The following is a 26,979-nucleotide window of genomic DNA, read 5'->3' as shown; positions in this document are numbered from 1 at the left end:
AAGCTCTCCTTCCACAGATGGCTCAACCTGACCTGGGGGAGGTGTAAACAACTCCACCCAGAAAGGCTTTGTTCCTGGGCCCAGGGAGCGAAAGTTCCCACCCCAGGGTTCCAGAAATTTATCTCGTGGTGGCAGGCTTGTGTCTACCAGTCAGGGAACCCACCAGAGGCTGGTTGTTTTTCAAGGTTCCTCTCTGAGATGCCCCTGGAGTGCATTGTCTTATAAATCCCACTTTGGCATTAGTGTGGGTTTATTATGCTTAGAGGTTTGCTACCAAACTTCCCAGAATTATTCAGTAAAGCCAATATGATGCTGTGAAGTTCATTATGACCAACTCCTAGACCATATACTCTTTATGGCTTTACTGCACTTAAAATGTCTAAGAATGGACTTAGACACTGTAGGGCTATAGTGCTCATATAACTGTACCCTCACCAGTGGTATGCAGCACCCAGCTAGAGGGGTGTCTTACCTATACCATAGCAGTGGGTTGTAGGCATGGCACACAGGTATGTGTGCCATGTCACACCTCTTAACTTTTATTTGCACCAAAACACACAGCCTGCAATAGCAGTGAGTGTGCGTTAAGGCACGGGACCTCCAAGTGTGGCACAATATGTGCTGCACCCCTTAGAGGTTTTCTCTGGTCACAGTGCCCTTGGTACCCATGGTACCTTTAACGAGACTTAAATGTGGCCAGAGAGGTGCCAATTGGGGGTACAAAGGCACAGTTTTGGGAAAGAACATAGGCCTTGGGAACATGATTGGCAGGGACCCAGGGCACATCAAGTCAAAGTGCATCAGAAATCTGTCAAAAAGTGGAGGGGATGGGGGTCATAGGGTTACTGCAACAGAAACCCCTTTTCCTACGCTGGTGGTGTTTGGTGCATGGCGTCCGGTACCCCTGGGATTGGTGCTGCAGGGCTCCGGTTGGTCCTGGTGTCGTCACACTCAGTGGGGAGACAGATCCGACCTTCCAGAGCACGAGTACCTTCTCCTGGTTGTGGGCAGAGTCAGTCGGGCCGGGGAGCTGCGAAGGCGCTGAATCGGACTCTGCTTGTCGATGCTTGCGGACTGCAGGGTAGTAGTTCCTCTACTACAAGTGAGACTGTCAGTGGTTTCTGAAGTGCTGGTAGGCTACCCAAGGCTTTGGTAGTACTCCAGTTCTCAGGATGAGTCACTCTGTTGCGATTGTTGAGAGAGGGCTGAGGATGGGAGGGTTTTGCTCGAATTTTCTGTTGCGATTCTCGCCAGGTAGCGATTTTTTTTCGTACTTCTGTTGAGTGATCAAATCTGAGATCTTGGGTTCAGGACTGCCACCTAAATACTCAATTTAGGGGCATTTACAGGGAGTGACTGGTAGCAGCCAATGGGCTACCTACCTTTAGGGTGTCTATGCCCACTATATGTACACTACCTGTGGGAAGCGGGCATTACCCTGACCCTTGAAGGCTAATTCCAGCCAAAACAACATGGAGGAATCTGAAAAGTGGGGTCAATATCAGCTGGCCCGCCCTAGTAGGGTTGGTGCTGGCTGAATGTGGGCTCACCACTTAATCTTGCTAATTTTCCCAGCTGTCTTGCTGCCACAAAGTGGGGTCAGGACAGAGGGGTTGGCACCTACACTATCTGGGTGAGCCAACAATATATATGAAAAAAATCACACGTGCAAATAATATATAAAAAAAACACGTACCTCACAGAACACGACGTCTTCCAGTCTGGACCTCCTCTTTCACTGGAATCGGATGCAGCAACTCCCTTGGGCAATCCTGGCGCTTCTCTCACTAGCATGAGAGCAGCCCTCTGATTGGTGGGAGCAGCTTCACTGAGCGTTCCACAGCGATCTGGAGGCTTTGACTTGCTCTAACCTAGCTGTCGTACGACAGCTGGGTTAGAGCTATTTAAGGTGCGCATGTGTGGCTGGCCGTCGAAAGGCGGCTGGCCAAAAAGACATGCGCACTTTAAATAGTGTACACCTTCCTCCCTGTTGCTGTCTCTCAGCTGCGGTCCCGCCCTGGTCCTGACACTCTGTTCGGGACAAGGCATGTAAAATAAAATGGTGATAAATTACCATTTTATTTTTCATCTCTGAGGCTTTGAGGGGCTTTTAAGTGGGGCTGCACTCCTCCGCTTCAACAGAGTAGCCTCCCCTGACTGACTTCAGTGGGGGTTTATTAAGACAAGGTGTTTCGTACGAAACACCTTGGGGTACAGTGAAACCGTCATGTAGCTGGAGAACTCTTAATGACTAGTGTCTAGCGCATGTACTCGTTATGACTTACCTGTTGTGAGAAGTTGGCCTGATGTGCAGTGCTCACTATTCTAGTGATCACTATATATCAGTCCAAACAACCCTTATTGATGATTGGTTGTAAGTCAACCTTATAGACCAGCTATCCTAGTAGCATGGATACGAGCAGTCTAAGGCTAAGACTCTAGAGGGCGTGTTAAGCCAGCTGTTTTACCATCACATTACCCCTTGAACACCCAGTGAAAGGACACCACACAAGTTGTTATGAAAATAAACAGTGTATTTATTTATAACAAGACTACCCTGGCTCTTTATGAGACAGGGAGCTAAGCACACAACAAAACTCTTACGAAAATACTTTTAAGTTAGCACGTTACACAAATGCCCGAGGGGCACGAAAAACCATATACGCTAAAAGTGGAATGCGAATTACTAGCAGGTAAGTAACAGTTCTAATAGGCTTTGGAATCGCTAGGACTGGACTAGGGAATCGTTAGATTACTACTAGGAGGCCCAGGGGACTCGGGTGCAGAGTGTGCACTCTCACGCGGGATGCGGGACAAAGTCTATGGAAGCTAGAATTCACAAAGTTAGTGTTCACGGGCGAACCCGACCTGGTAGGGAGAAAACGACAGTGGATCCTGACCCTTGGATAGTGAGGCTATGCTGGGACACCGGAGTGCCGAAGTTACCTAGCCCAGGGGCTGCAGCTGCATAGGTCTGAAAAGACGTCGGGGATCTCGTTGCCGGACCAGGAGCCTGGAAGGAAGAAGTTGCTGGCAGGCGACCAGTGAAGGAAAGTTCGATGGATCCAAGCCTGGATCAAGGAGGAAGAAACCTGAAAGCAGAGGGGACCAAGTTCTTGAATCACTAGCCAGTGATTAAGTGGGCACCAGGATGGCACCGGGCGAAGTCACCGCAGTCAGGTGAGTGGGCGCTGCTGGGCTCTGCAGTCTCTCGGACCAGGAGGCGTTGTCGGCGACCAGGATGGAGGTGCGAGCTGTCCCACGAAGGATGAAGTCGTCGGCGTCGAAGTTACCCAGGAGTGGGCAACAAGCCTTGGCTAATTCAAGCCCACGCGGTGGACTCAAAATGGCGTCTTGAGTGGACCAGGAGGGTCCGGGGTGCTCCTCTTCTGGAAGGGAGCAAGGGCCAGTCTGGAGCAACCAGACCAGCAGCAGAAATGTCGTCGGGCGTCGTCAGGAAGGCCACAAGCCAACGGGCTAGTAGCCAAACAACGCGGTGAGCAGCGGAAAGCAGAAGGGCCCCACGCAGATCGTGGAGATGCTGGGGGGCTGCTCTTCGGTGCTGGAGCTGCTCAGGGTGGGGGCTTCTCGGACCCCAAAGCACTCACCAGGAATTCACTCGGCGGGCTTGCTGGAAAGAAGTCGTGCAGTCTTGCAGATGGCCGGTCCCTTGAGGTCTCGTCGCACCCACGGTTCTCAGCTGGGCTGTAGAGGTGGGTAGAGGTCAGAGGTGCCAGGGAAGCCGGTTCTCGTCGAGCTGGGCAGTCGGATTCCGGAGGAAGGACTTGCAGCAGACCGCAGTGTTCTTAGATGGTGCCTGCGGATGCAGGGTGACTACTCCTTAGTCACAAGGGAGAAATCTTAGGAAGAAGTCTTGAGTTCCTTTCGCAGAAAGTAGTTTCAGGATTCAAAGATGATCTGATTTGGAAGGGGGCCAGTCTCTACCTTTATCCTGTAAAAAGGGGCTGGCACGCGACTAAGTCCTGCCCTATGGGTGGGACTAGGAGGGGGGTGGTTACACCCACTTCCTTGGCGGGCTTTTCCCCAGCACAGGGTCTGGAGTGACCCTGGAACTGGTTCCAGCCAGCCTATGCACAGTGAGCACCGGGGTGCCACGTGCAGTCACCTTCCTCTAAAGCCCTGCCTACCTACAATACACAAAACCCTGTCTGGGACGGTGCTGGCACCGCCCCTGGCAGGAAACCCTTTGTCCTTATCTCCTGCTCTGGGAGGACTCCCAGCAGCAGGAGGGCAGACTTGTGTCTCGGTGGCAGCATCCATTTTGTGGATGCTAAGGCTCTGTCTGACTTTTAACCGGGTTATAGGTTACAGGCATGTCGTGTCCCTCTAGAAGGGTGGAATGCTAACCCCGTCGCCAGAATTGGCGAGGGGTTAGTATTCCAATTCGTATGACACCTTACTCGACATGTTTTGATAAAGCGATACCAGAGTTGGCATTTAACCGCGAGGATTATAATGCACTTAAGAGTATATGGTATGCGATATCATGGAAACGGCTAAGGGATAGATCCCGGAAGCCGCAGACAGGCTCAGCTCATGCCAGAGCACCATCTCACACGATTCCAAGCACTCTGCCTTCAGGATTGTTAAGGCCTGCCATAGGAGTGACTGATAGGAGATCTGTGTGTCCATTTTAGGGTTAGATATAGGTATACTATATCTAAAGCAAAGGGTGAGTACACCACCTTGCCCCAGCTGTCGTGCAGCCAGTTGTGTCAGTTTTAGTTAGTCAATCCAGGGGTGGCACAATACATGCTTCAGCCCCTGGGAGACTTCTGGGTGCACCTCAGCCCTGGGTACAGGGACTTGGAGAGGGCCCAGTGCCAATTCAGTACCTGAGTACAATTTGGATAGAGAGAACAGCTAGGCTGTGGGTCTGATTAGCAGGCCCACAGCCAGGGAAAGTCGTAAACCAGTGCAGCAAAAAGCAAAAATCTGGGTGATCATAGGATTGCAGACCCTACTCTCCTACACCTGTGCACTTGCAATATCTAAGGGTGAACTTGGATATCACTGGGATATAGCCACTGATGCAAATATGCCCACACATGAGTATAGTGCACCCTGCCCTAGGGCTGTATGGTCTGCCATGTTGACTCTTTGGTTTTCTCTGCACCCAGGCACGCAGGCTTCAATGACAGTTTGCATCAGCTTGCTGAGGGGGGTCTCTTAGGGTGGCACAGTTTGTGCTGTAGCCCTTAGCGATCCTCTGTAGTTCGAATGCCCTAGATACCATAGGAACCTCTTACAAGGGACTTACAGGGATCCTAAAGGGGTAACAATTGTGGAACAATGTTACAATTTAGGGAAAGAACACTGGTACTGGGGACCTGATTAGAAGGAACCCAGTACACACTCAGTCAAAATTACACCAGATTCCAGGCAAAAAGCGGGGGGTAACCATGTCACAAGGGACACTTTATTACACACCCCCTCCCCAAGCGAAAGAGGATGAGACTAACCTTCCCCAAGAGAGTCCTCATTGTCTAAGTGGAAGAACCTGGAAAAGCCATCTGTATTGGCATGGTCAGTTCCAAGACTGTGTTCCACTGTAAAGTCAATTCCCTGTAGGGAGATGGACCACCTCAAAAGTTTTTGGTTTTCACCTTTCATCTGCATAAGCCATTTGAGAGGTATGTGGTGAACAAGAAAGTGAGTACTAAACAGGTATGGTCTCAGCTTCTTCAGGGACCAAATCACAGCAAAAACCTCCCTCTCAAAGGCACTCCAATGAAGTTCCCTGGGGAGTAACCTCCTGCTTATAAAAGCAACAGTCTGGTCATGGCCATCATTGTTGGTTTGGATTAGGACCACTCCTATCCCTTACTCAGAGGCATCAGTCTGCACAATGAACTGTTTAGCATAGTCTGGAGCTTTGAGAATGGGTGCTGAGAACATTGCCTCTTTCAGGGTCTCAAAAGCCCTTTGACAACTAACTGTCCAGTTAATCTTTTTAGGCATTTTCTTGGAGGTGAGTTCTGTGAGGGGTGCCCCAATGGAACCGTAACCCCTCCCAAACCTCCTGTAATACCCAGTCAAGCCAAGGAATGCCCAGCCTTGCGTCTGAGTGGTTGTAGTTTCCCAATCCAGAATGGTCTGGACTTTGGGTTTTAAAGGTTGAACTTTGCCTCCACCTACAAGGTGGCCCAAGTATACAACATTGCCCTGCCATATGTGGCATTTGGATGCCTTGATAGTGAGGTCTGTAGTCTGCATGGCCTGCAAAACCTTTCCAAGGTGGATCATGTGATCCTGCCATGTGGAACGATAGACAACAATATCATCATTAAGTGCTGCAATAAAAGCTTCCAGCCCAGCAAGGACTTGGTTCACCAACCTATGGAAGGACGCAGGGGCATTATTTAAGCTAAAGGGTGTAACATTGAACTGATAATGCCCACCTGGAGTGGAGAATGCTGTCTTTTGTTTTGCTCCTAGAACCATGCCAATCTTCCAGTACCCTGATGTTAAGTCAAAGGTGATTTGGCCTCTCCCAATTTGTCTATCAACTCATCAGCTCTGGGTATTGGGTTTGCATTTGTCTTAGCGACAGCACTGAGACCTGTGTAGTCCACACAAACCCTAATTTCTGGTTTTCCACCCTTGGAGTGAGGTTTGGGAACTAAGACAACTGGGCTAGCGCTGCGGCTGTCAGGGGGTTCAGTAACCCCTAACTCGAACATCTTTCTGACTTAAACTTTGATGCTCTCCTTAACATGGTCAGACTGTGGTCTGATCTTGTTTTTGACAGGTAGGCTGTTTCCAGTGTCCACATCATGGTACACCAGTGTGCCTGGCCATGGGTTAAGGAGAAGAGCCCAGCGTACTGCTCCAGGACTTGCCTGCAGGCAGTTTGCTGTGGCAGAGAGGGTGTCCGAATAGACCACTCCATCCACTGACACATCTGTAGCAGCTGGAGAGGAGGTCAGGGAGATGTTCACTCTCGGCTTCCTGATCCTCATCAGTGACCTTCATCATAGTCAATTCAGCCCTGTAGTGGAAAAGTTTAAGGCTGTTACCATGGATTACCATTTTGGGGCTCCTTCTAGTGCTAAAGTCAACCAAATGGGTGACCTCACCTTTCCTTTCAAGGTACTTATTTATCTATTTAAATAGTTTTATATAGCGTTGGCTAAACCCGTGGGTATCCGAGCGCTTTACAGTAGGTTTCACATTATTACACAGATATAACAGTTACAGGTTACATCAGTTATACGAAAAACATTAAAGGAGCATAGAGGAAGGAAAAATAGGGCAGTGAGGGGGGAGGGGTGTAGAGGGAAGGGGAGAGATAACGGCAGGAGAGACGAAGGAAAGTCTGTCCAATGACCGGCTGTGTAGGTGACTGCCATGGAGGCGGTCCACAGTCCATCTCCCCTATAGCTATCGAGGGAGTTCCACCGGGCAACCGTCAAAAAGCTAGGACTCACCAGTCAAGGGCAGGGTAGGGACTACTCCATTTGTATTGGAGGACGCTAGATGCCACAGGTTCCAACACCCATACCTTCTGCCCTGGTTGGAAAACTCCACTATGGCAGCCTTTTGCTCATACCAGAGTTTTTTAAGCTTTTAGCTGGCCTCAAGGTTTTTGCTTGCCTTACCTATGTACTCTGCCAACCTGGAACGTAGGCTTAGTACATAGTCCACAGCATCTTATTTAGGCTCTTTGACAGGTCTCTCCCAGCCTTCCTTAACTAGACAAAGTGGTCCACTCACTGGATGTCCAAACAGAAGTTCAAAGGGGGAAATGAATATACTCCCTTCGGTGGCACTTCTCTGTAAGCGAAAAGCAGGCATGGCAAAAGAACATCGCATCTCCTCCTGAGTTTTTCAGGAAGTCCCATGGTCACCTTTGATAATCTTGTTGAATCTCTCAACGATGCCGTTAGTTTATGGGTGATATGGGGTTGTGAACATGTAAGTCACTCCACATTCAGTCCACATGCGTTTCAAGTAGCCAGACATGCAGATTGTACCTCTGTATGACACCATCTCCTTAGGAATACCCAAACTGGTAAACATACCAATGAGGGCCTTAGCCACTTCAGGAGCAGCGGTAGTCCTGAGGGGAATTGCCTCAGGATATCTGGTAGCATGATTCACTACTACCAGCACAAATCTGTTACCTGATTCAGTTGGAGGGGTAAGGGGTCCAGGCATGTCAATCCTTATCCTTTCAAAGGGTACTCTAACCACCGGAAGTGGAATTAAGGGGGGCTTTTGGGGCCACCTGCCTTTCTACTGACTTGGGCGGTGGCACAGGAGTTGCAAAACTCCTTCATCTTCTGGGACATGTTTGGCCAGTAGAAGTGGCTGAGAAGCCTGCTCCAAGTTTTGCTGTGGCCAAGAAGCACAGCTAGGGTAATGTACTGTGCCATTCGCTTGGTGGCACCAGTTTTGGGGTCTCTGGCCTCAGTGTAGAAGAGCGCTTCCTCACAGTAGGTCCTGTGGGAGCCACTGACATCTCCCCATTCCTGTGCAGCAGCTTTCTTCTGAGGCTTCCAAGAGTAGGACAGGTCCCCTGCCCTTGGCACAGCTCTTCCCTACAGGGTCCCCCTGAACGTAGGAGCTCTGCCGTGTAAGGCCCAAGTTTCTGGGGCTCATTTCCCTCTGGGTCCGACATGTCTTTTCCCTGGGGAGAGGGGACCTGAGCTTGTGGCTGAATAGAAGCTGGTTTCTCAGTCTTCTTACTTTTTCTCTTGGAGGGTTGGTCCATCATTTAAGTCTTCTACACCTCTTTTTCACCCTGGAACTTGCTCTGTGCATGGGTGTTTATGCCCACCCATTCAGGAATTCCCAGCATGGCTGCATGGGACCTAAGCTTGACCTCAGCCCAAGCTGAGGACTCCAAATCATCCCCTAGCAGACAGTGGACTGGGATTGCAGAAGAGACCTCTACCTGTTTCAGACCAGTAACCCTGCCCCATCCTAGGGTCACCATCGCCATGGGATGGTCCTTATTGACATTGCCAGCATTGGTGATGAGATAAGTCTGTCCAGTCCGGTACCATGGTGACACTTGCAGCTGTATCTCACAGGGCTTCTACCCTAATCCCATTAATCAAGGGCTGCTTCCATATTAGTAGGACAAACAGCTACGGTTGCATGGTTCTCCCCACCCTTAGAGTCTAGCGTAGCTTCTGTGTGCACTCTGATTTGCTCGGGGCACACAAGGGATCCCACCTGGAGACCTTCTATTGCAGTGCTAACTGGAGCAGTACTAGGGGTATTCTTTTTGGGACAGGCAGAGTCTCCAGTTCAGTGTCCAATCTGCTGACAGTTGTGACACCATGCATTTTTGGGATTCCAGTTCTTACCTTGGTACCCAGTTTTTGGTTGCAAAGAGTTTTGGGGCCCACCCTCCTTAGCAGGTTGTTAGGGGCATTTAGAAGACTCTTTACTTGTATCCTTAGGATGTTCACCCTCTTTTTCCTGGGAGGCTTATTAGCACCTTTCTTTTGGTCACCCCCGCCAGTGGTAGCTTTGGTCACCCTAGTCTTGACCCGGTGGGCCACCTTCTTTCCCAATTCTTGGGGAGAAATTGGACCTGGGTCTACCAAGTACTGGTGCAACCTTTCTTGATAACAGATTTTCCTTCATAATTAAATGATACAACCCATCATAGTCATGCACCTTGTTACCTTTCAACCAGCCGGCTCGTGTTTTCACTGAAAAGTCTACAAAATCTACTAAGGACTGACTCTTGGGTTTTCAAGTCTCCCTAAACCTGCTCTTGATTCTTCAGTGGTGAGTCCAAAGTTCTCAATCAGGGTACCCTTCATGTGGTCATGAGACTCTGCTTCTATTTCTGTTAGTGTCAGGAGTCCATCCCTGCACTTACCAAGGGAACTGTTCCCAAAGGAGAGAGTCCCAATACTTCTGGCTGACTTTCCTAACACTACAGGCTCTCTCAAAGGCTGTGAACCATTTTGTTACCTCATCACCTTCTGTATACTTTTGAACAATCTGTTTGGGGATTTTGGGGCCAAAGGTTTCCTCTCTGTCCCTAGGTATTATATTGCTGCCACCATTGATGGGTCTTAAACCCATATTGGCCATTTCAATGGGCCGTATCCTGTCCTCCAGGGCTATTCTGCGGGCCAGTCTCTCTAGAAGGACTGGACAAATGCCAGGCAGCAATGTGGGCCTCTTTGCACACATTCACAAAACACTACTGTCCAGTCAGTCCGCTCCTCCTGGTTGTGCGGGCAATTTGCCTGTCCGGTCCTGCAGGGCTTTTTGTTGTTTAATTGTTTTGCAAACTCCCCTCTGGGACATTATTGCTTGGGTATCTATTTTAAGTTAAGCAATCCGCGGCTAGAAGTCTAATTCAGATGAACAAGTTACTTAACTCTGGTAACGCCTTATCTGGTAGAGATTCTATCTAGCCGCAGATTCCCTACTGACCCTCCATCCTCCCTGCTCTGCAAACAGATTCCTAGTGACAGGGCTTTCCCCTCTCAGGGCCCTCATTTTCCACAGCAGTGGGCAGTGTTCTTTGTGGCTCTGCTCCTGGCGTGCAAAGTCGTGAAAAGAAACTAACGTCCGCATGCTGGCGTGGTACCTATATAGGCATCTCTCACATCCCTTCCAGTGCAGTTGACAATGCCATGTGGACCTGAGCAACGCCACCTACTGGCATGCAGGGGCACTACTCATGAAAAAATTCTGGATCCAGTCTGACACCACGGGATAATTCTAAGGTAAGGAATCTGCGGCTAGATTGTCTCTACCAGATAAGGCATTACCAAAGGTAAGTAACTTTTTCTTCTTTTCAACTCCCTGTCTGTAGGAATAGAGGCAAGAGAGTTGGGTTTCTGCTTAGAGGAGAAGAAAGCGTGAACAACAGTAGGTACTGGGGAGGAGTGAGCAGTCAAAAATATTTGATCAGGAGCTGGATTATGGTGAGCTACTTGGTGGTTCACCACCAAAAGAGCAAGTTACTTACATTCAGTAACGCTGTTTCGGGTGGATACTCTAGCTGACCCCACATTCCTCACCTTTAGAATATTCCCCATGCCCCAGACTGGATCCAGAAACTTTTCATAGCGGTGCTCTTGCGTTCAGCCAGGTGGCTCTGGGTAGGTTTTGTTTTGCCCACAGAAGTGACGGAGCAAAGCCACATATAAATGCCATTCATGTGCGCTGATGTCAGTTTCTTGCAGGTCTCTATTTGCGCTCTCAGACACTGAGCAGAAAACAAATGTTGGTACCAGTGTGCTGATCTCTAATTTAGGACCTATTTTGATGGCAAGAAGCGTCCACTTTACAGTACACACGTGACTTAAACAAGTATTTTTAGTCTGACGATATCAAAAAAGTTTGAAATGGCTGACAAACAATCTTTAATAATGCCCAATGCAAGGCCCTTGTGGGCATAGGTCTAACCAAACGATAAAACACCAGACATGTTGGCTTACAAAGGTTATGTCATTCTGACTCCACACAAGGCTGAATCAGTGCCCAGGGTAAATGGACTTCGTACACTGACACCTGATTGCAAGAATGATATCCACAAGTTCTGGGCACAGATCGAACGCAGTTAACTGGCGCTGATCACATGTAGGTGTAGATTGTTCAGGTGCAGCACCCTGCCCAGGTGCTGCGACCGAATAGCCTTTCAGGGTGGTAACCTGATTGGGAGACAGACACGCATGCCAAGAAGTTCGGGGTAGCACACTCTCCTGATCCCAGTATTAAGTTACTAAGAAGACTTAGGTTCAATCACTCCTGATCATCCTCAGAACTTGGGGAAGGAGAGGGAGAGGCTGGAAGGCATATAGGATTCCTGTGTTCCATTCCAGCATGTTGCATATCTATAAATAGTTGTGTTGATAAACGTATAGTATCTCTTGTTATTGCTGGACATCCATATTAATATAGCTTTTGTACGGGGAACAGCCATTACCACGAAGTTTTGTTCACAAAATGCAAGTTCAACGCATTTTTTACATCAAAATTACTTTTACTACGCAAGTCTTTACCACGCCTGTCTTTACACCACATATATGTTTGAATTGGTGACTATGCGTGTTTTAGTTTATATATTTTAGTGTAAATAAAATAGGGGGGTTGGGAGGGCCCTCCTCCAAAAAAAGTAAACCTGTAATCGACATAGATCTATATATTTTTTTTAAATACATAATTTCGTTTAAAATATTAATTTACGATTCATTTAACATTTTTGAACAGAACAGTAGGTGGCAGTGTTAGACTATGACTGGATTTTTATGTAACTGTAAGCGTGGTAAAAGTGTGCGTGGTACTTGATTGCGTGGTAAAGGTATGTGTTATATTGCTAATGCTCCTGCCGTCCTCGTGCAAGCATGAGAATCTGCGGGGTCATACTTTGAACTTGTATGGTTCCAGATTCTCGAGATTCCAGGAAAGGCGGTTGCTGAAGCAGGATTGTTACAGCTTCTCCTGCGACCTTCATCTCATAAATAAATACCCTGAACTGAATACTCTTTCGTATCCTGTGTCCAGTACCCCAACATTTTGGCGACAATCCTGTTCTCAACCTTACCTCGTCTTCCTTCGTCACCTTTGTCCGACAGCCGACAGTGAGCTCCTCAAGATTTCTTCTGTTCATCACCACCCCCTTTTCTGAATCATTTTGTCCACCATATGCGTGGAAGGGTATACTCAGATGTGAGTCCCTTGCGCACTGCACCATCAGGATTCAAGCAAGCCGGGCCGACGACGCCTGAAATGGCAGAAACCGGTCCCCGGAAGCTTGTTTCCTTCCCAGTATAAGAATTGGCTTGGTAGTTTGGTTTGCCCTGTTCCCATCATGCACTGGGACAGGAACAGACTAATTTGCATATAGCCAAGTTCTGAGCTGGGATGGTGCAGTGAGCTAAAAAACGGTGATGGATCAAGCCCTGATCTTTGGACTGGGTAAGAGTGGTCTGCTTAATTCAGGCACTCTGTTCATCACCACCCCCTTTTCTGAATAATTTTGTCCACAATATGCGTGGAAGGGTATACTCAGATGTGAGTCCCTTGCTCATTGCACCATCAGGATTCAAGCAAGCCGGGCCGAAGATGGCTGCAATGCCAGAAACCGGTCCCCGGAAGCTTGTTTCCTTCCCAGTATAAGAATTGGCTTGGTAGTTTGGTTTGCCCTGTTCCCATGATGCACTGGGCCAGGGACAGACTAATTTGCATGTAGCCAGGTTCTGAACTGGGATGGTGCAGTGAGCTAAAAAACGGTGATGGATCAAGCCCTGATCTTTTGACTGGGTATGAGTGTTCTGTTTAATTCAGATGCTCTGTCCATCACCACCCCCTTTTCTGAATCGTTTTGGCCACTATAGGAGTGGCAGGGTATGCTCAGACATGAGTCCCTTGCTCACTGCACCATCAGGATTCAAGCAAGCCGGGCCGAAGATGGCTGCAATGCCAGAAACCGGTCCCCGGAAGCTTGTTTCCTTTCCAGTAAAGAATTGGCTTGGTAGTTTGGTCTGCCCTGTTCCCATGATGCACTGGGCCAGGGACAGACTAATTTGCATGTAGCCAGGTTCTGAACTGGGATGGTGCAGTGAGCTAAAAAACGGTGATGGATCAAGCCCTGATCTTTTGACTGGGTATGAGTGTTCTGTTTAATTCAGATGCTCTGTCCATCACCACCCCCTTTTCTGAAGATATGCTGAGTCAAGATATAATTGAGCCGTTGGAAGCCTCTGAGTGGTTTTCTCCGGTCGTGGTCACGCAAAAGAAGGATGGCAAACTTCGCTTTTGCGTTGACCTCAGGTCCCTTAACCAGAACATTATCGTTGATAAGTTTCCCCTTCCTAACATCTCTGAGATGGTACTCTTGATGGATAAGGCAACATTTTTAGTAAACTTGATCTCAGATCTGCCTACCATCAGGTAGTACTACATCCTGATTCTAGGAAACTTACTGCCTTCTTGACCATTGAAGGTGTATTTCAATTTAAAAGGTTGCCTTTCGGGCTGGCCTCAGCGGCCAGTGTATTTCAACGCATGATGCATTCCTTACTAAAAGATTTAAAACATGTACATTATTTTCAAGATGATATATTAATTACTGGAATGGATGAGTTTGAACATAATGCGAATTTGGCTAAGGTGCTTCACATTTTGTTGAATGCTGGTCTCACTTTGAAGAAAGACAAATGTAAATTTCTAATGACTGAAATAGATTATTTGGGGTATACCATTTCTCAATCGGGAGTCAAACCAAAAGAAAATTTGTTGAAGGCTATTAGGTGTGCACCAATTCCGTCAAATAAAGATCAGTTGAGATCCTTTTTAGGGTTAGTGGAGTATTACTCCAAATTTGTGTCAAATTTTGCACACAAAACTGAAGCGTTGTGCTTGTTGCTTAGGAAAGGAGTACAATTTCTTAGGAGCCTCAACAATCTAAAGCTTTTGAAAAAATTAAACTTAAGATTGTTAATGCAGGTATTCTTACAACCTTTGAACCAGGTAGAGACACTTTTGTGACTGTTGATGCAAGTGCTCATGGCATTGGTGCTGTTTTGTCCCCTCCAAAAAATGGTGTGGAAAAGACAGTGGCTTTCGCTTCACGCTCTCTTAGTTGTTCTGAACGCAACTATGCTGTGATTGAGCGTTAGGCGTTAGCTGCTGTGTGGGGTGTTTCGCATTTTCGCACTTGTGTGGGGAATGCATTTTTCTTTAAGGACTGATCACAAACCTCTGATTAGGATCTTATCACCAGGGGGAGCTAATAATGGTTCTCCTCGCTTAATGAGATTTGCTGCCAAGTCGCAAGAGTACACGTATAGTTTGGAACATATTTCTGGGTGGAAAAATATACTAGCGGATTGCTTGTCTCGTTTGCCTATTCAGTCTGGAGATTCTGATGAATTTGAAGAAGAAAATGTGTCTGGTGGCAGGTTTTGATGATGTTTGTTCAGGTGGGTATAACTCCATTTCTAAAGATGAATGGCATCAGGCTGTCATTGAAGATCAAGATTTTGTTGACCTAGTTAATGCTATACACCTTGGTTGGAAACGTGAGGTTGAAGTGAAACCTTCCTTGCGTAATTTTATCAAATTGCAAGAGGAGCTTAGTCTTGGTTGTTCCAATGATTTGGTGCTGAGAGGTGAAAGGTTCATTCCACCTAAGTCTCTCAAGAAAAAACTTTTTCTTTTTGCGCATGAGGGTCATCTTGGCCAAAGCATGGCTATTAAACGCCTTAAGGTTACCTTTTGGTGGCCTGGAATGGACGACGATGTTTGAGTGTGGGTTGAGAGTTGTCCATTGTGTAGAGAAAGTGAGAAAAGGTTGAAAATTGATTCTCATTCTCAGGGTTCTATTGTTGGTGAGAAGGACTTACCTTGGGATAAAGTCTGTTTACATTTTATTGGTCCAATGGGTTTCTTATCTGCTGATTGCCGTTTTGCTATGGTTTTAGTGGATGTTTGTTCGCGATGGATATGTGTCGAATTCATGAAGAACATAACCACTGATAGCGTTATCAAACCACTCAGGTCTATTTTCTTAAAGGAGAGCTTTCCACGTATTCTGCTTACCGACAATGGTACCCAATTAACTTCTTTGTCTATGCGTTTGTTTCTTTCGAATCATGGGATCAAGCATATGTGTACCTCTTTGTATGATCCACAAGGGAACGGCATTGTGGAGCGCATGAATAGAATGGTACCATACAAATGTCTGTTCAAGGTCAATGTAATGTTCAAAGGGCTGTGGAAGAGTTGGTTTGGTCTTACAATACCACCATTCATAGTGTCACCAATGCTATTCCTTTTGAGCTAATGCGTGGTAGAGTTCCCAAAACCAAGTTAGTTCCACAATGGTTATTTGAGAAAAATATGTCTTTGAATACCACTATGATTCCTAGTAATATGGGAAGGGTCGAAGTAGGAGATTTAGTCAAAATTAAGTTAGGCAGGAAGGAACATGGAGTAAATAAATTTTCTGAACCTCTTAGAGTTAAGGAAGTTCACAAGTGGCATGTGGTGTTGGAAAATGGGCAGAGTTGGAATTTCAGCAGAAATGCCTTCTATTAAAAAAAACTAATGCCACGGATTCAAGTATTGAAGTGGTAAAGAAAGAAATTTCTGGCAATGAAATTCAGGGGGTTAAACGGTTGAACTTCCAAAGAAATATGATGATTTTCTTATATATTGAGTATTGTTACCGTAGTCAGATTAACTAAGATTTTCTCAGTTGTAAGAATGATATTGTGTTTTTCTTTTTACGCATATTTTGTGTTTATTTTAGGTTTCTCATCCCTGTTTTATATTTATGCTTTATTTGCTTCTTTGTTTATTGTAAGAAAAGAAGATATGTTCTATTGCTAATGCTCCTGCCGTCCTCGTGCACGCATGAGAATCTGCGTGGTCATACTTGGAACTTGTATGGTTCCAGATTCTCGTGATTCCAGGAATGGCGGTTGCTGAGGCAGGATTGTTACAGCTTCTCCTGCGACCTTCATCTCATAAATAAATAACCCTGAACTGAACACTTTTTCGTATCCTGTGTCCAGTACCCCAACAGTATGTCAGATGTGAGTGAATTTAAATGCGAGGTAGTGGTATGAGTTTGAAAATCTGCGTTGTAAAAACGTGCGTGGTAAAATGTAGGTTCTTTTATGGAAAAAATATGCTGTAATTTTATTGAAAGGCTTCAAGCAATGAATAAGACCGTTTATAATTTCAGAACAGTTCCTGCGCTGGAGCTAGTCAAGCAGCACCCCTCACTGCTGGCCATAAAGGTAGCGTTGAAGAGATCCGGGGAGAAATCAGCTATCCTGATGGAAAGGTCAGTAGTCAAAATTATCAAGGCACATGATGTTTAAAAATGTTTGCCATCTAGGTAATGTAACTTATAAGCATGCAAGTTATTACAGCATCAGGCTACTGCAGAATTAGAAAAATAGCTGCCATATGCAATGTAACCATATAAAAAAAACAATGCAGCAAGTTCAATCAAAACTGTTTTTGGAGATGACAAATGATTGAAAAATGTAAACCAAATTTGTTTGTTTCCATTTTGTTTACACATAATGTTCAATCTTGCTTGATTTTGAAAGTAGAATGTATTTTTAATATAAATGTGGCGATCTTTAATATACTGATTGTATTTCGTGACAATGAAAAAGGTAAGTGAAATTATAATACATTGTTCTGCATCATAGGATCGCCACTGATAGTCATAAATGTAGAATCATTCATACGAGCGTGCAGCGGCTCCTGAAATGAAACACATGGGAACTGAAGTAAATGGACGATATTCTTTTGATTAATTGGTCCAGCAAATCTGTGTACAAATTTCCCTGTTACCCCTGATTCTGACAGTACTCATGAAGCTGAAGCACTCCAATGCAAAAATTAATCTCATCACTCCGGAATGGCCAAAGCAATGGTGGTTCCCACACAAGAAACTGCTGTTCATCCAAATTTTCTATGGGAGTTGCAGGGGTGAAAACGTCACCCAAATGTACAGTCTTTGAATTTGGTTAAATTACTCCTGAGGTTGTACAATACGGTCACCTAAACTTAAGAATGTATGCAAATACTTAAAGAAGCCAAACTTTCTTCTACAAAACCTTCCTATAATTGCAAATGTAGAAGATTTGCAATATTATGCTTATAAAACAAACACGATCCAAGTCATCATAAAGATGTAATCATACAATGTATGCTACATTTGGTAAAGAAAAAACTGCAGTACTCTTCAATTAAGGTTCATTAGGCTGCCATTGCAGCCTTCAAAAAAGTCCCAAGTCAAAAGTCCTGCTTTACAATTCCAGTTATTAAATACTTTTTGTAAGCACTCATGAAAATGCTTCTTCCAAGACAGCAGCCTTCTCCTCCATGGGAACAGAATCTGCTCCCTCCTAAATTAATGTCTACTCATGAGCCTATCCAAAAGGTCTTGTTGCACCGTCTAACTTGGAAATTGGCTTTTTGTGACCTTCAAGCTTTATCTGCGATTGAGCCTTATACAGTGTTCTATCATAATACATTGTATTAAGAACAAGTCCAACTTTTCTTGCCAAGGTAGTTTCAGATTTTCATGTTAACTAGAAAATTCCTTAGCCAGTTTTCCTCACTAATACTTATTAGAAGAGTCCTAAAATTCTATTTAGTTAGATCTGAGGAATACTAAAATGGTGACCACAAAACCATTTCTAGATGGATAGTTTCCTGTATTATTATTGGTGGTTATCAACAAGCCAACACACCCCTTCAGGGTAAACCAAGAGTTCATTCCACAAGGGGGGAAAGCATCCACTGCTGCTTAATTGAAAAATGTCCCTTTACTAGATTTTTTCAAATATTTGAAAAGCAGACAAATGGCAATTAATCCTTGGGTTCACCAAGTACTATTGTTAGGATGAAAACACTAGGTCTGACACAATAGGAGGAAAGCAGTTTAGAAAAAAAAATATTAGCTTCACTGACTTTGTATTAATAAAGTTGTACTAGGGAGCTCTGTTACACATTGACATTTGCTTCAAGGGAGGTATAAGCTTGCAAATCTGTTCCGTTATGACCATCTGGAGGACCCTATGATGCAGATGAAAGTTTTGCGTACTTTATTCCTGGTTCTGCATATCTGATAGTGACTACGACGAGCCGCAGATTCCTTCACGTAGAATTATCCCCAGGCGTAAGACTGGATTCGGAAACTTTTTTTGCCACAGCATTCCTGCGCGCTGGGGGCAGGGCAACATCACGCGACTCCGCCCAGGCGGCGTCCGCGTACGTGACGTCAGCAAGATCACATAAGCCCTACCCTGGCGCGCCTACGTCAGATTTTTCCTTTTCCGCGTGCAACGACGATCCGGTCTTGCTGCGGGCCTGTTTGGGGCCCTTTTTTCTTCACAAATTGTCTTCTGTCTGGTGGAACAGTGTGCAAATGCCTTCGGACTTTAAAACTTGCACGTCGTGTAGGCATCTTATGTCGGCGACGGACCCTCATCTCATTTGTATGTGATGTTTGGGGGAGGATCACGGCACCACTGATTGTGAGGCGTGTCAACAGTTTTTTTTTTTTAAATGTATTTATTTCGTCCAGTTGACATGTTATTTCACAGTATCATTACAAAGTTTTACATCGTATGTTACAAAAATAGACACTTGGTCCATACATTTTACATCAGGCATTTTCCGGTGGGCACATAGGATCATACAGTGGTGTAATAAGAACCTGTAATGTACATTAGGGTTTTCCGTTGATACATATATCCCATTTTACCCCTTTAGGCGTGACCTGCATACATATACATAGACCAGCTCAGCGTATACATCATACATTTTTCTTTTTCTCGGAAGTACCACTCCCGGTCATCGCCTCTCCAACCATCACCACCCCCCATCCCTTGGCTTTAGTCCCCAGGCACTGTGCTTAAGAGATATTGTATTAGTGGTTCCCAGAAATCTCTGGGCCTCGATGCCTGCGGCAGTTCCTCCTCATATACCTCCATAGTTTCCCTACAATAGGACATGTCCACTAGCCAGTCCTTGAACCTTGGGGGGCGCTTGCTACCCCATCTGATAGCTACTCTCCTCTTAGCTAGCAGCAGGGACACCGCAAGAAATTTCCTTCTCTTTGCTCGTTTTGATTTATGCATCTCTAACAGGCACACCCGAGGAGCATTCGGAATTTGTTCGACTAGCATCTGTGAGAGCGCAGTCATTATCTCTTGCCAGTACTTGTGTACCTGCAGGCATGCCCATGCTATATGCAAAAAGTCGGCGTGACTAGCGTCGCATCTATAACATTCGTCGTGCGGTTTGAGCCCGTATTTGTGAAGTTGAATCGGGGAATAATAAAATTGATGCAGAAATTTGAAATGAATAATTCACAAGTTGCAGTTTGATGTTAGTATTTGCAATTTTGTGCAACTGTAATCCCAATCCTGTACTTCAATAGTTTCACCCAGTAACGCTTCCCATCTAGCCAATGCTGTGTTACCTGCCTCTAGTTGTTCTGATTGTGAGGCCGTGTATAGACGTGTGATTAGCTTCCGTCTGATCGGTGCTTGTAATAATGATTGTAATGCAAGGAGTGTCTGCGGCTCCTCCGGATAGGAGGTGTACATGTCCTTTATCGCCATTTGTAAGCGCATATGAGCAAATGATTTCATTGGTGTATTGTGTACGCTCAGCGATGGATCATTTCGTTGTATAAACCTACCATGTGGGAAAATATCTTTCATTGTATGCAACTGCATGTCTCTCAATAATGATGACATATATTTCTCTTGCGTCACTGATATTCTCGGGTGATTGTCTATAAGGAGTGCTTGGGCATAAATAGGTAGTTTGTTTGCTCTGCTCGCTAGTGTGTGCCATGCTTTGGGAGTACAGCGCACTGGTTGGATCGTGTCTGTGTATATAAGATGAAGGGTTGGATATAAAAGCCATCAGTGGAGTGGGCTTAACACTATTCGATTCCACCGCGACGTGTGGGATGTACGCATGATGTGTCTTCCAGTAATGTGCATGCTGCGCCTGTGCGCAATAATAATACAATTGCATGTCAGGTGCCCCAAAACCACCTTGGTGGTACGGTTTCGTCAACACTTTCCAACTCACTCTAGCTTGTTTTCCCGCCCATGTGAGTTTTTGGAACATAGTCCACAGTGTAGAAAAGAATGCCTGTGTTAACCAGATCGGGATGTTAATAAATAGATATAGAAATCTGGGAAGTACTATAATCTTTTGTAGCGCAATCCTATCTGCCAGCGACAAGGGTAGCTTAGTCCATCGTGTAATCTGGTCATCTAGTTTAGTTAGTGCCTTACCATAATTTTCTTTCAATACTTGGTCTGGGTCAGTATGCCATTTGAGAGGGTAGTTCAAAGTTGGTTGTGTGGTGCACGGTGTTAGAGGAATTAACACCGATTTATCCCAATTGATACGCAGACCTGCGTAGTGTTCAAATCGAATATATTCCCTGATCATGCCGTCCAGGTATTTGTTGGGGTTACGCATGAACAGTACCATGTCGTCTGCGTACAGAGATATATTAAGGGGACGCAGTTCCAGCTGTAGGGCTGCTTCGGAGTGGTGTTGGCGAATCTTGCAGGCGAGGGGCTCTAGTATCAGTGTGAATAGTATGGGGGATAGCGGGCACCCCTGTCTCGTTCCTCTGTCTATGCGTATAGGGTCGGATGTCTGTCCATTAATTCTAATCCTAGCAGTCGGGTCTGTATACAGGATGGCTATCCATCTTACAAAACTCTCCGGGAAGCCCATCCTACGCAGTACCACAAACATGTATTGCCATCCCACCGAATCAAAGGCTTTTGCTGCATCTAGCAACGCAGCCGCTGCCGGCATCTCCGGATCCAAGTGGTGATAGAGGGCAAAAATGGTTCTCAAGTTTTGGGTAGTGAATCTGTTTGGTACAAATCCTGCCTGGTCAGGCAGAATCAGTTTTTCTTGTAGGAGCTGTATTCTAGTGGCTATCACCTTTGCCAATATTTTCACATCCATATTTATGAGGGATAGGGGCCGGTAAGAGTCGCAGTTCGTCAGATCCTTTTTTTTTTTTTTAAATCGTTATTTGTCACTAACCATGGGTCCCACTCTGCAACTCTGGGCAATAGCTTGCTTAATCTCCACAACGGCCCCTTCAGCGCCGGGGATGCCTGGTTTCACCTTGGAGGTTCCCAGGAGGGACCATCTCACAGGGAAAGCCAGGACGGGTTCCCCAGCGGTATACAGCGCCAGGACACTCCGAGATGGAGTAACAGTGCGCTTTACAAGTATACTTACCTTTACCTTTACCTCCACTTTTAGACCACGTCACTCCACTGAAGCCGTAATGGTGGCAGTTCACGACGAACTGAGAAAGGGGGCGGATGATAACATCTCCCAAGCTCTGGTGCTCCTTGATTTGTCGGCTGCTTTCGACACCGTTGACCATGCCATCCTTCTTCAACGGGTCGAGAGCGCCGGCATCAGGGGCACCTCGCTGAGTTGGCTCACCTCCTTTCTACAGGATCGTGAGCAAGGCGTTCGCCTCGGTCCGTTTACATCTGAACCCAAAAACTTGACCTGTGGGGTCCCACAGGGTTCCTCCCTCTCCCCGTTATTATTTAATCTTTATATCTCCCCCCCCCCTTATTTCTAAGTTGCGAGAGCTACCAGGGGTCGTCTTCAATTACGCAGACGACCTCCAGCTCATCTTTGATATTGATTCCTCCCCTACCTCTATCGAAAGATTCCAATCCACCATGTTGTTTATTGGTTACTGGATGAATGCAAACCAACTCAAGCTGAACCCTGGAAAGACCGAGATTGTATTGACTGGGCCTCCGGCCAATCCCTGGAGTTCCAACTTTTAGCTGCTCTCGCTGGGCAGTGCTCCACGCCCGGCGAGCTCAGTCAAGAGTCTTGGAGTCTCCATCAGTGAGGACCTGACTATGAAACCACAAATTAAATCGGTGCTCTAAGCCTGCTTTTTCCATCTCCGCCGCATCAGGAAGATCAGCAGGTTCCTCACCCATGAGGCCCTGTTTCAGACCATGCTTGGGTTGGTCATGTCCCGTATTGATTACGGAAATGCGCTTTACGCGGGGATTCCCCTCTATCAATCCTGCCAGCTCCAGCTGATCCAGAACCAAGCGGCCAGGCTGGTTTTTCGCCAGCCCAGGACAAGCTCAGCGAAGCCCCTCCTGAAGAGCTTGCACTGGCTCCCTGTGATCCAGCGATGCCTCTTCAAGTTGGGTTGCCTTACTCATCAAGCCCTCGCTCAACAAGGCCCGGCATTCATCTCTTGCCGTCTGGATCGATACATTCCATCTCGAGTCCTTCGTTCTTCGAGCTCTAATCTTTTATCGTCATGTCCGTTTAAACGGAAAAGGACTGGGTGGACTAAGATTTTCTTTTCAAGCTCCCCTCTTTTGGAACTCTTTGCCCCCGGACCTCCGTTTTATTCCCTCTTACTTTAACTTTAGAAAGGCTCTGAAAACTTGGTTATTTTCTCAAGCCTTTGATTAGTTGTCTTTCAGCCTTCTTCCCTCTTATTCCAACTTTAGAAAGGCTCTGAGAACTTGGTTATTTTCCCGAAGCCCTCGATTAGTTGGTTTTTTGGTTAGGTTATCAACTAGCAGCTTTTCTTCTGCCATCCTAAGCGCCAAGAAGCTGTTGGTGTACGTGCACTAAATACATTTCTTTTTTCATTTCATTTCATTAAGGCGCAACCGGGCTGTGGGTTTATTGTATAAAAGTGCAACCGTTGCGATGAAGCATTCAGGCATGCCCATCCGGCGCATCACTGAAAGAAAAAATGGCCACTCAAGCGAGTCAAAGGCCTTCACGGCATCCAATAAAATGGCGGCTGCTGGCGTGGAGGGGTCAACGCGATGCAGGACCGTGAACAACGTGCGGAGATTAAGTGAGGTGGACCTATGCGGAACAAAGCCTGACTGCATCGGGGAGATTATGGACTCCATCAACAGGGAAAGTCTAATAGCGATAACTTTGGACAGGATCTTATAGTTTAAGTTTAACAGGGAAAGTGGGCGGTACGAGCCACACTGCATAGGGTCTTTCCCAGGTTTAGGCAACAGGATGATCACCGCTTCCCACAATGTCGGAGGGAGGACCCCGGCCTCCAGGGCTTCTGCATATACCTCTACCAACCGAGGAACCAGCAAGTCTTCATAGGTTTTATAGAAATCCGCCGAAAAGCCGTCAAGCCTCGGGGTGGAGGAGGCGCTGAGAGCATCAATCGCCTCAACTATACTGTCAGATGTAAAAGGGGTCAAAAGGAATTCCTGCATGTAGCGTTCCAAATAGACCAGTGCAACTTTCGATAGATATTCGTCCTGGTCTCCGCCGTCCCCGGAAAGGCGAGAAGTGTATAGATCTTTGTAATAGGTAAGAAACAAATCACAGACTGCAGGGTTGGAATGGACGGGAGAGTTGTCAGGTCCGGCCATAGTAATGATGTATGTGGGACTTCTGGGTGGGTGCAATGTGTTTGCCAACAGACGGCCCGGGCGTTCGCCCTCACCGTACCGTCGCGCCACACAATGTTTGTTTAGGAACAGCAGTTCCCTCTCTGCCGCCTCGCGGAACTCTACGCAGAGCTCCAATCGGCGAGCGGCAAGAGAGTCCGAAGGAGATGTAAGCAAGTCTCGGTCCGTTGCCGCTATCTCCCTCTCAGTCTGGTTCAGGGTGGAGCGGAGATCGCGCAGAACGCCAGTGTGTTTCGAGATACAAACCCCCCGGATATACGCCTTGAAGCCCTCCCATAGTACCGCCCAGCTGTCGACGGATCCAGTGTTGAGATAAAAATAGTCTTCTATGGTGCTCCTAACGTCTTCGGTGAAGACAGGGTCTAGTAAGGCCCGCCCTGGAAAGCGCCACCGCCGTTCAAAACCTCCCTCTCGGGGAACCAGTAGTGTAAGGATGACCGGAGAGTGATCGGACAGAGTGCGTGGAAGGGTCCGGACTGTCCCCAACCAGCCTGCCACCTCAGGGGAGACCAGCCAGTAATCTATCCTGGTCCAGGTGTTGTGGAAACCCGAATAATGAGTGTAGGCGGGGCTTTGTGTATTTAAATGGGCTTCAACGTCCAACAGGGAATAGTGCGTACAGATTTCACAGAGGGCCTGCCGGGAGTGAGGTTTGGTGTCAGGAGTGGAAGTGGTACTGTCTCTGTTGTGATTGAGTAGGAGATTAAAGTCACCGCCAAGAATCAATAACCCCGTGTCCACTGCAAGGAGTTGTGTGAGCAGATCGTGGAAGAATGAGGGAGAATCACTATTTGGACCATATGTTCATACAAAAGAGACCCTATGTCCCATCAGTGATCCCGTGACTATCAAAAAACGGCCCTCAGGGTCTCGGAGTGTGGAGTAGTGCGCAAATTGCGTCCTTTTGTGTATGAAAATGGAAACGCCTCTGGAATAGGAACTATAGGTGGAGAAAAACCTGTGCGGCCCTCAAGAGGCGGCCAACGTGGTGACAGCGGGGTTGGCCAGGTGGGTCTCCTGCATGAACAGGACGTCAGCGTGGTGACGTGTAACGTAATTCAGGACCTGCCTACGTTTCCGGTTAATGCCCAACCCCCGCACATTCCAAGTCATTAACGAAAGCCCGGACGGGCCGGGCACATTTCCTAGCTGTACCATCTAAATGATAATGACAAATGTAAATCCGTGTAAACGAGCATCACATCAAACAAATAAAGTTTTATCTCTTGCAGTTTGAACCACACTTCAGTGAATAAAACAAACCCCCCCACCACCTCTCACCCACCCTCTCACGAACCAATAAGAGGAATATCCCAACTAGCAACCCCAAAAAGTAAACCATGGAGGTGTTCACCATGGGGCATGGCAATGCCACGCCAGACGGGCGGACCAGCAGAAAAAATCAGGGTAAACAATAATCAACCATGAACGTGAAAGTACCACAGATCAACAATTGGCACATCATTAGCAAATGAGGGGAGAGTCAACCATCCCCCGTAGGGGAAAAAAGATCCACACTGGAGTGCGATGCCTGTTGCAAGGAGGAGCTGGAAGGAGAACCGCGAGTCTGCCTTCCAGGATTGTTTTTAAAGTCCCGGAAGTATTCCTGAGCTGCATTCGGCGAGTCGAAGAACCTAGGCCTGCCATTGATGTCAACTCTGAGACGCGCCGGATAAAGCATGCCATAGCGGAGGCACAACTTTCGTAGCATGGCCTTGACACTTTGATATTTGCGCCGGGCCTCCTGCACCACAGCCGTGAAGTCAGGGAAGAAGGAGAGGCTACTGCCTTGCCATTGGATTTCCCCCTTCTCACGGGCCGCCCGGAGGGCTGTGTCACGATCTCTAAAGTTCATCAGTCTAGCAATGATTGGTCGGGGAGGCTGGCCCGGTCTAGGCCTCGGTCCCAAGGATCGGTGTGCGCGCTCCACTGTAAAGCCCTGGGTGAAGGATTGCCTGTCAAAGAATTCTGAAAGGAGTTGCTCCACAAAGGTGTCCAGTCTGCCAGTGGCTGTCATCTCTGGAATACCGAGAATGCGAATGTTATTGCGGCGCCCCCTGGCCTCCAAATCCTCGTTCTTAATTGCCACCTCTTTAAGAATCTTTTCGACCCTCTCAAGCCGTTTAAGGGTGGTAGAGGCACCATCTTCAAGGTCGGACACCGTTGATTCCACTACATCCAACCTACGGTCGTGCCCTTGGACCTTTGCGTTCATGTCCGCAAGTTTTTTGTCCAGGTCATCAAATCTAGAGTCCAGAGCTTTGAAGCCTGCCCTCATTTCGGCGAGCATGGCGGTGGTGAGAGACTCCGATTCTGCAATGGTAGATGCAGGTGCGGCCTCTGACTCGGGGCAGACCGTGGTATCGGAGGCTGCTCCGGGAGTCTTTTCAAATTGGATCTTAGGCTGCCGGGGGTCCTTCTTGACCATCGTGGTAAGATAGTGATGTCAGTAATGAAGACGCTCAGATTCCAGAGACTTCAGGAAGTCTCAGACCATAAGTACTCGGAGGGTCACCAAGGGGAGGTGACGGCAGGATGGAAACCCTCTAATGCTGTGCGGATAGTGTGCCACCGTCGAGCAGTGGCGCCTAGCACCTCCAATCGGGCCACAATGGCAGCAGGTAAGTCGTTGGTCTTCCCAAGGTGAGTGGGGGAAGTAGGCGCAACCGCAAGGCTGGAATGGCGTACTGCACGGCCAGGTCTGGACCACCAGGAAAAGCAGCCCCTAACGCAGCTGGGCACCACGGGTCCCGGGCCTCAGACGACACCCAGTTGGGCCTGACCGGGAGGGAACGGGGAAAAGGGTCCCCCAGTAACCGTCCGGCCTAGGGACACCTTCCAGGCGCCTAGGTGTAGTGCTTCCCAGCACCCGCCGCCGCCAAACCCCCACCCCACCCCGACTCCGGAACACAACCCCCGCGACCAGACCCCGAAGCCGGCCAATCCGCCCACTTTAGGCCCCGGCTTAAGGCAGCGCGGTAGGCCCGAAGGCCAGAAAGTC

At 47.3% G+C, this 26,979-nt stretch overlaps 1 protein-coding gene across 2 annotated transcripts in view; it reads left to right on the top strand.

The window, feature by feature from the left end:
• The window catches only part of CPAP (centrosome assembly and centriole elongation protein), a 442,941-nt gene that overhangs the window by 255,530 nt on the left and 160,432 nt on the right, over positions 1–26,979 (top strand). For both annotated transcript variants that reach the window (XM_078657064.1, XM_078657065.1), the window contains exon 13: positions 16,697–16,798. In XM_078657064.1, coding sequence (XP_078513190.1) covers positions 16,697–16,798 — 102 coding nt within the window. The remainder of the gene's footprint in view (positions 1–16,696; positions 16,799–26,979) is intronic.

The sequence above is a fragment of the Lissotriton helveticus genome, chromosome 8, assembly GCF_964261635.1.
Source record: "Lissotriton helveticus chromosome 8, aLisHel1.1, whole genome shotgun sequence".
Taxonomy (NCBI): domain Eukaryota; kingdom Metazoa; phylum Chordata; class Amphibia; order Caudata; family Salamandridae; genus Lissotriton; species Lissotriton helveticus.
The sequence above is the reverse complement of the archived record's forward strand: the minus strand, read 5'-3'. Positions and strand labels throughout refer to the sequence as shown.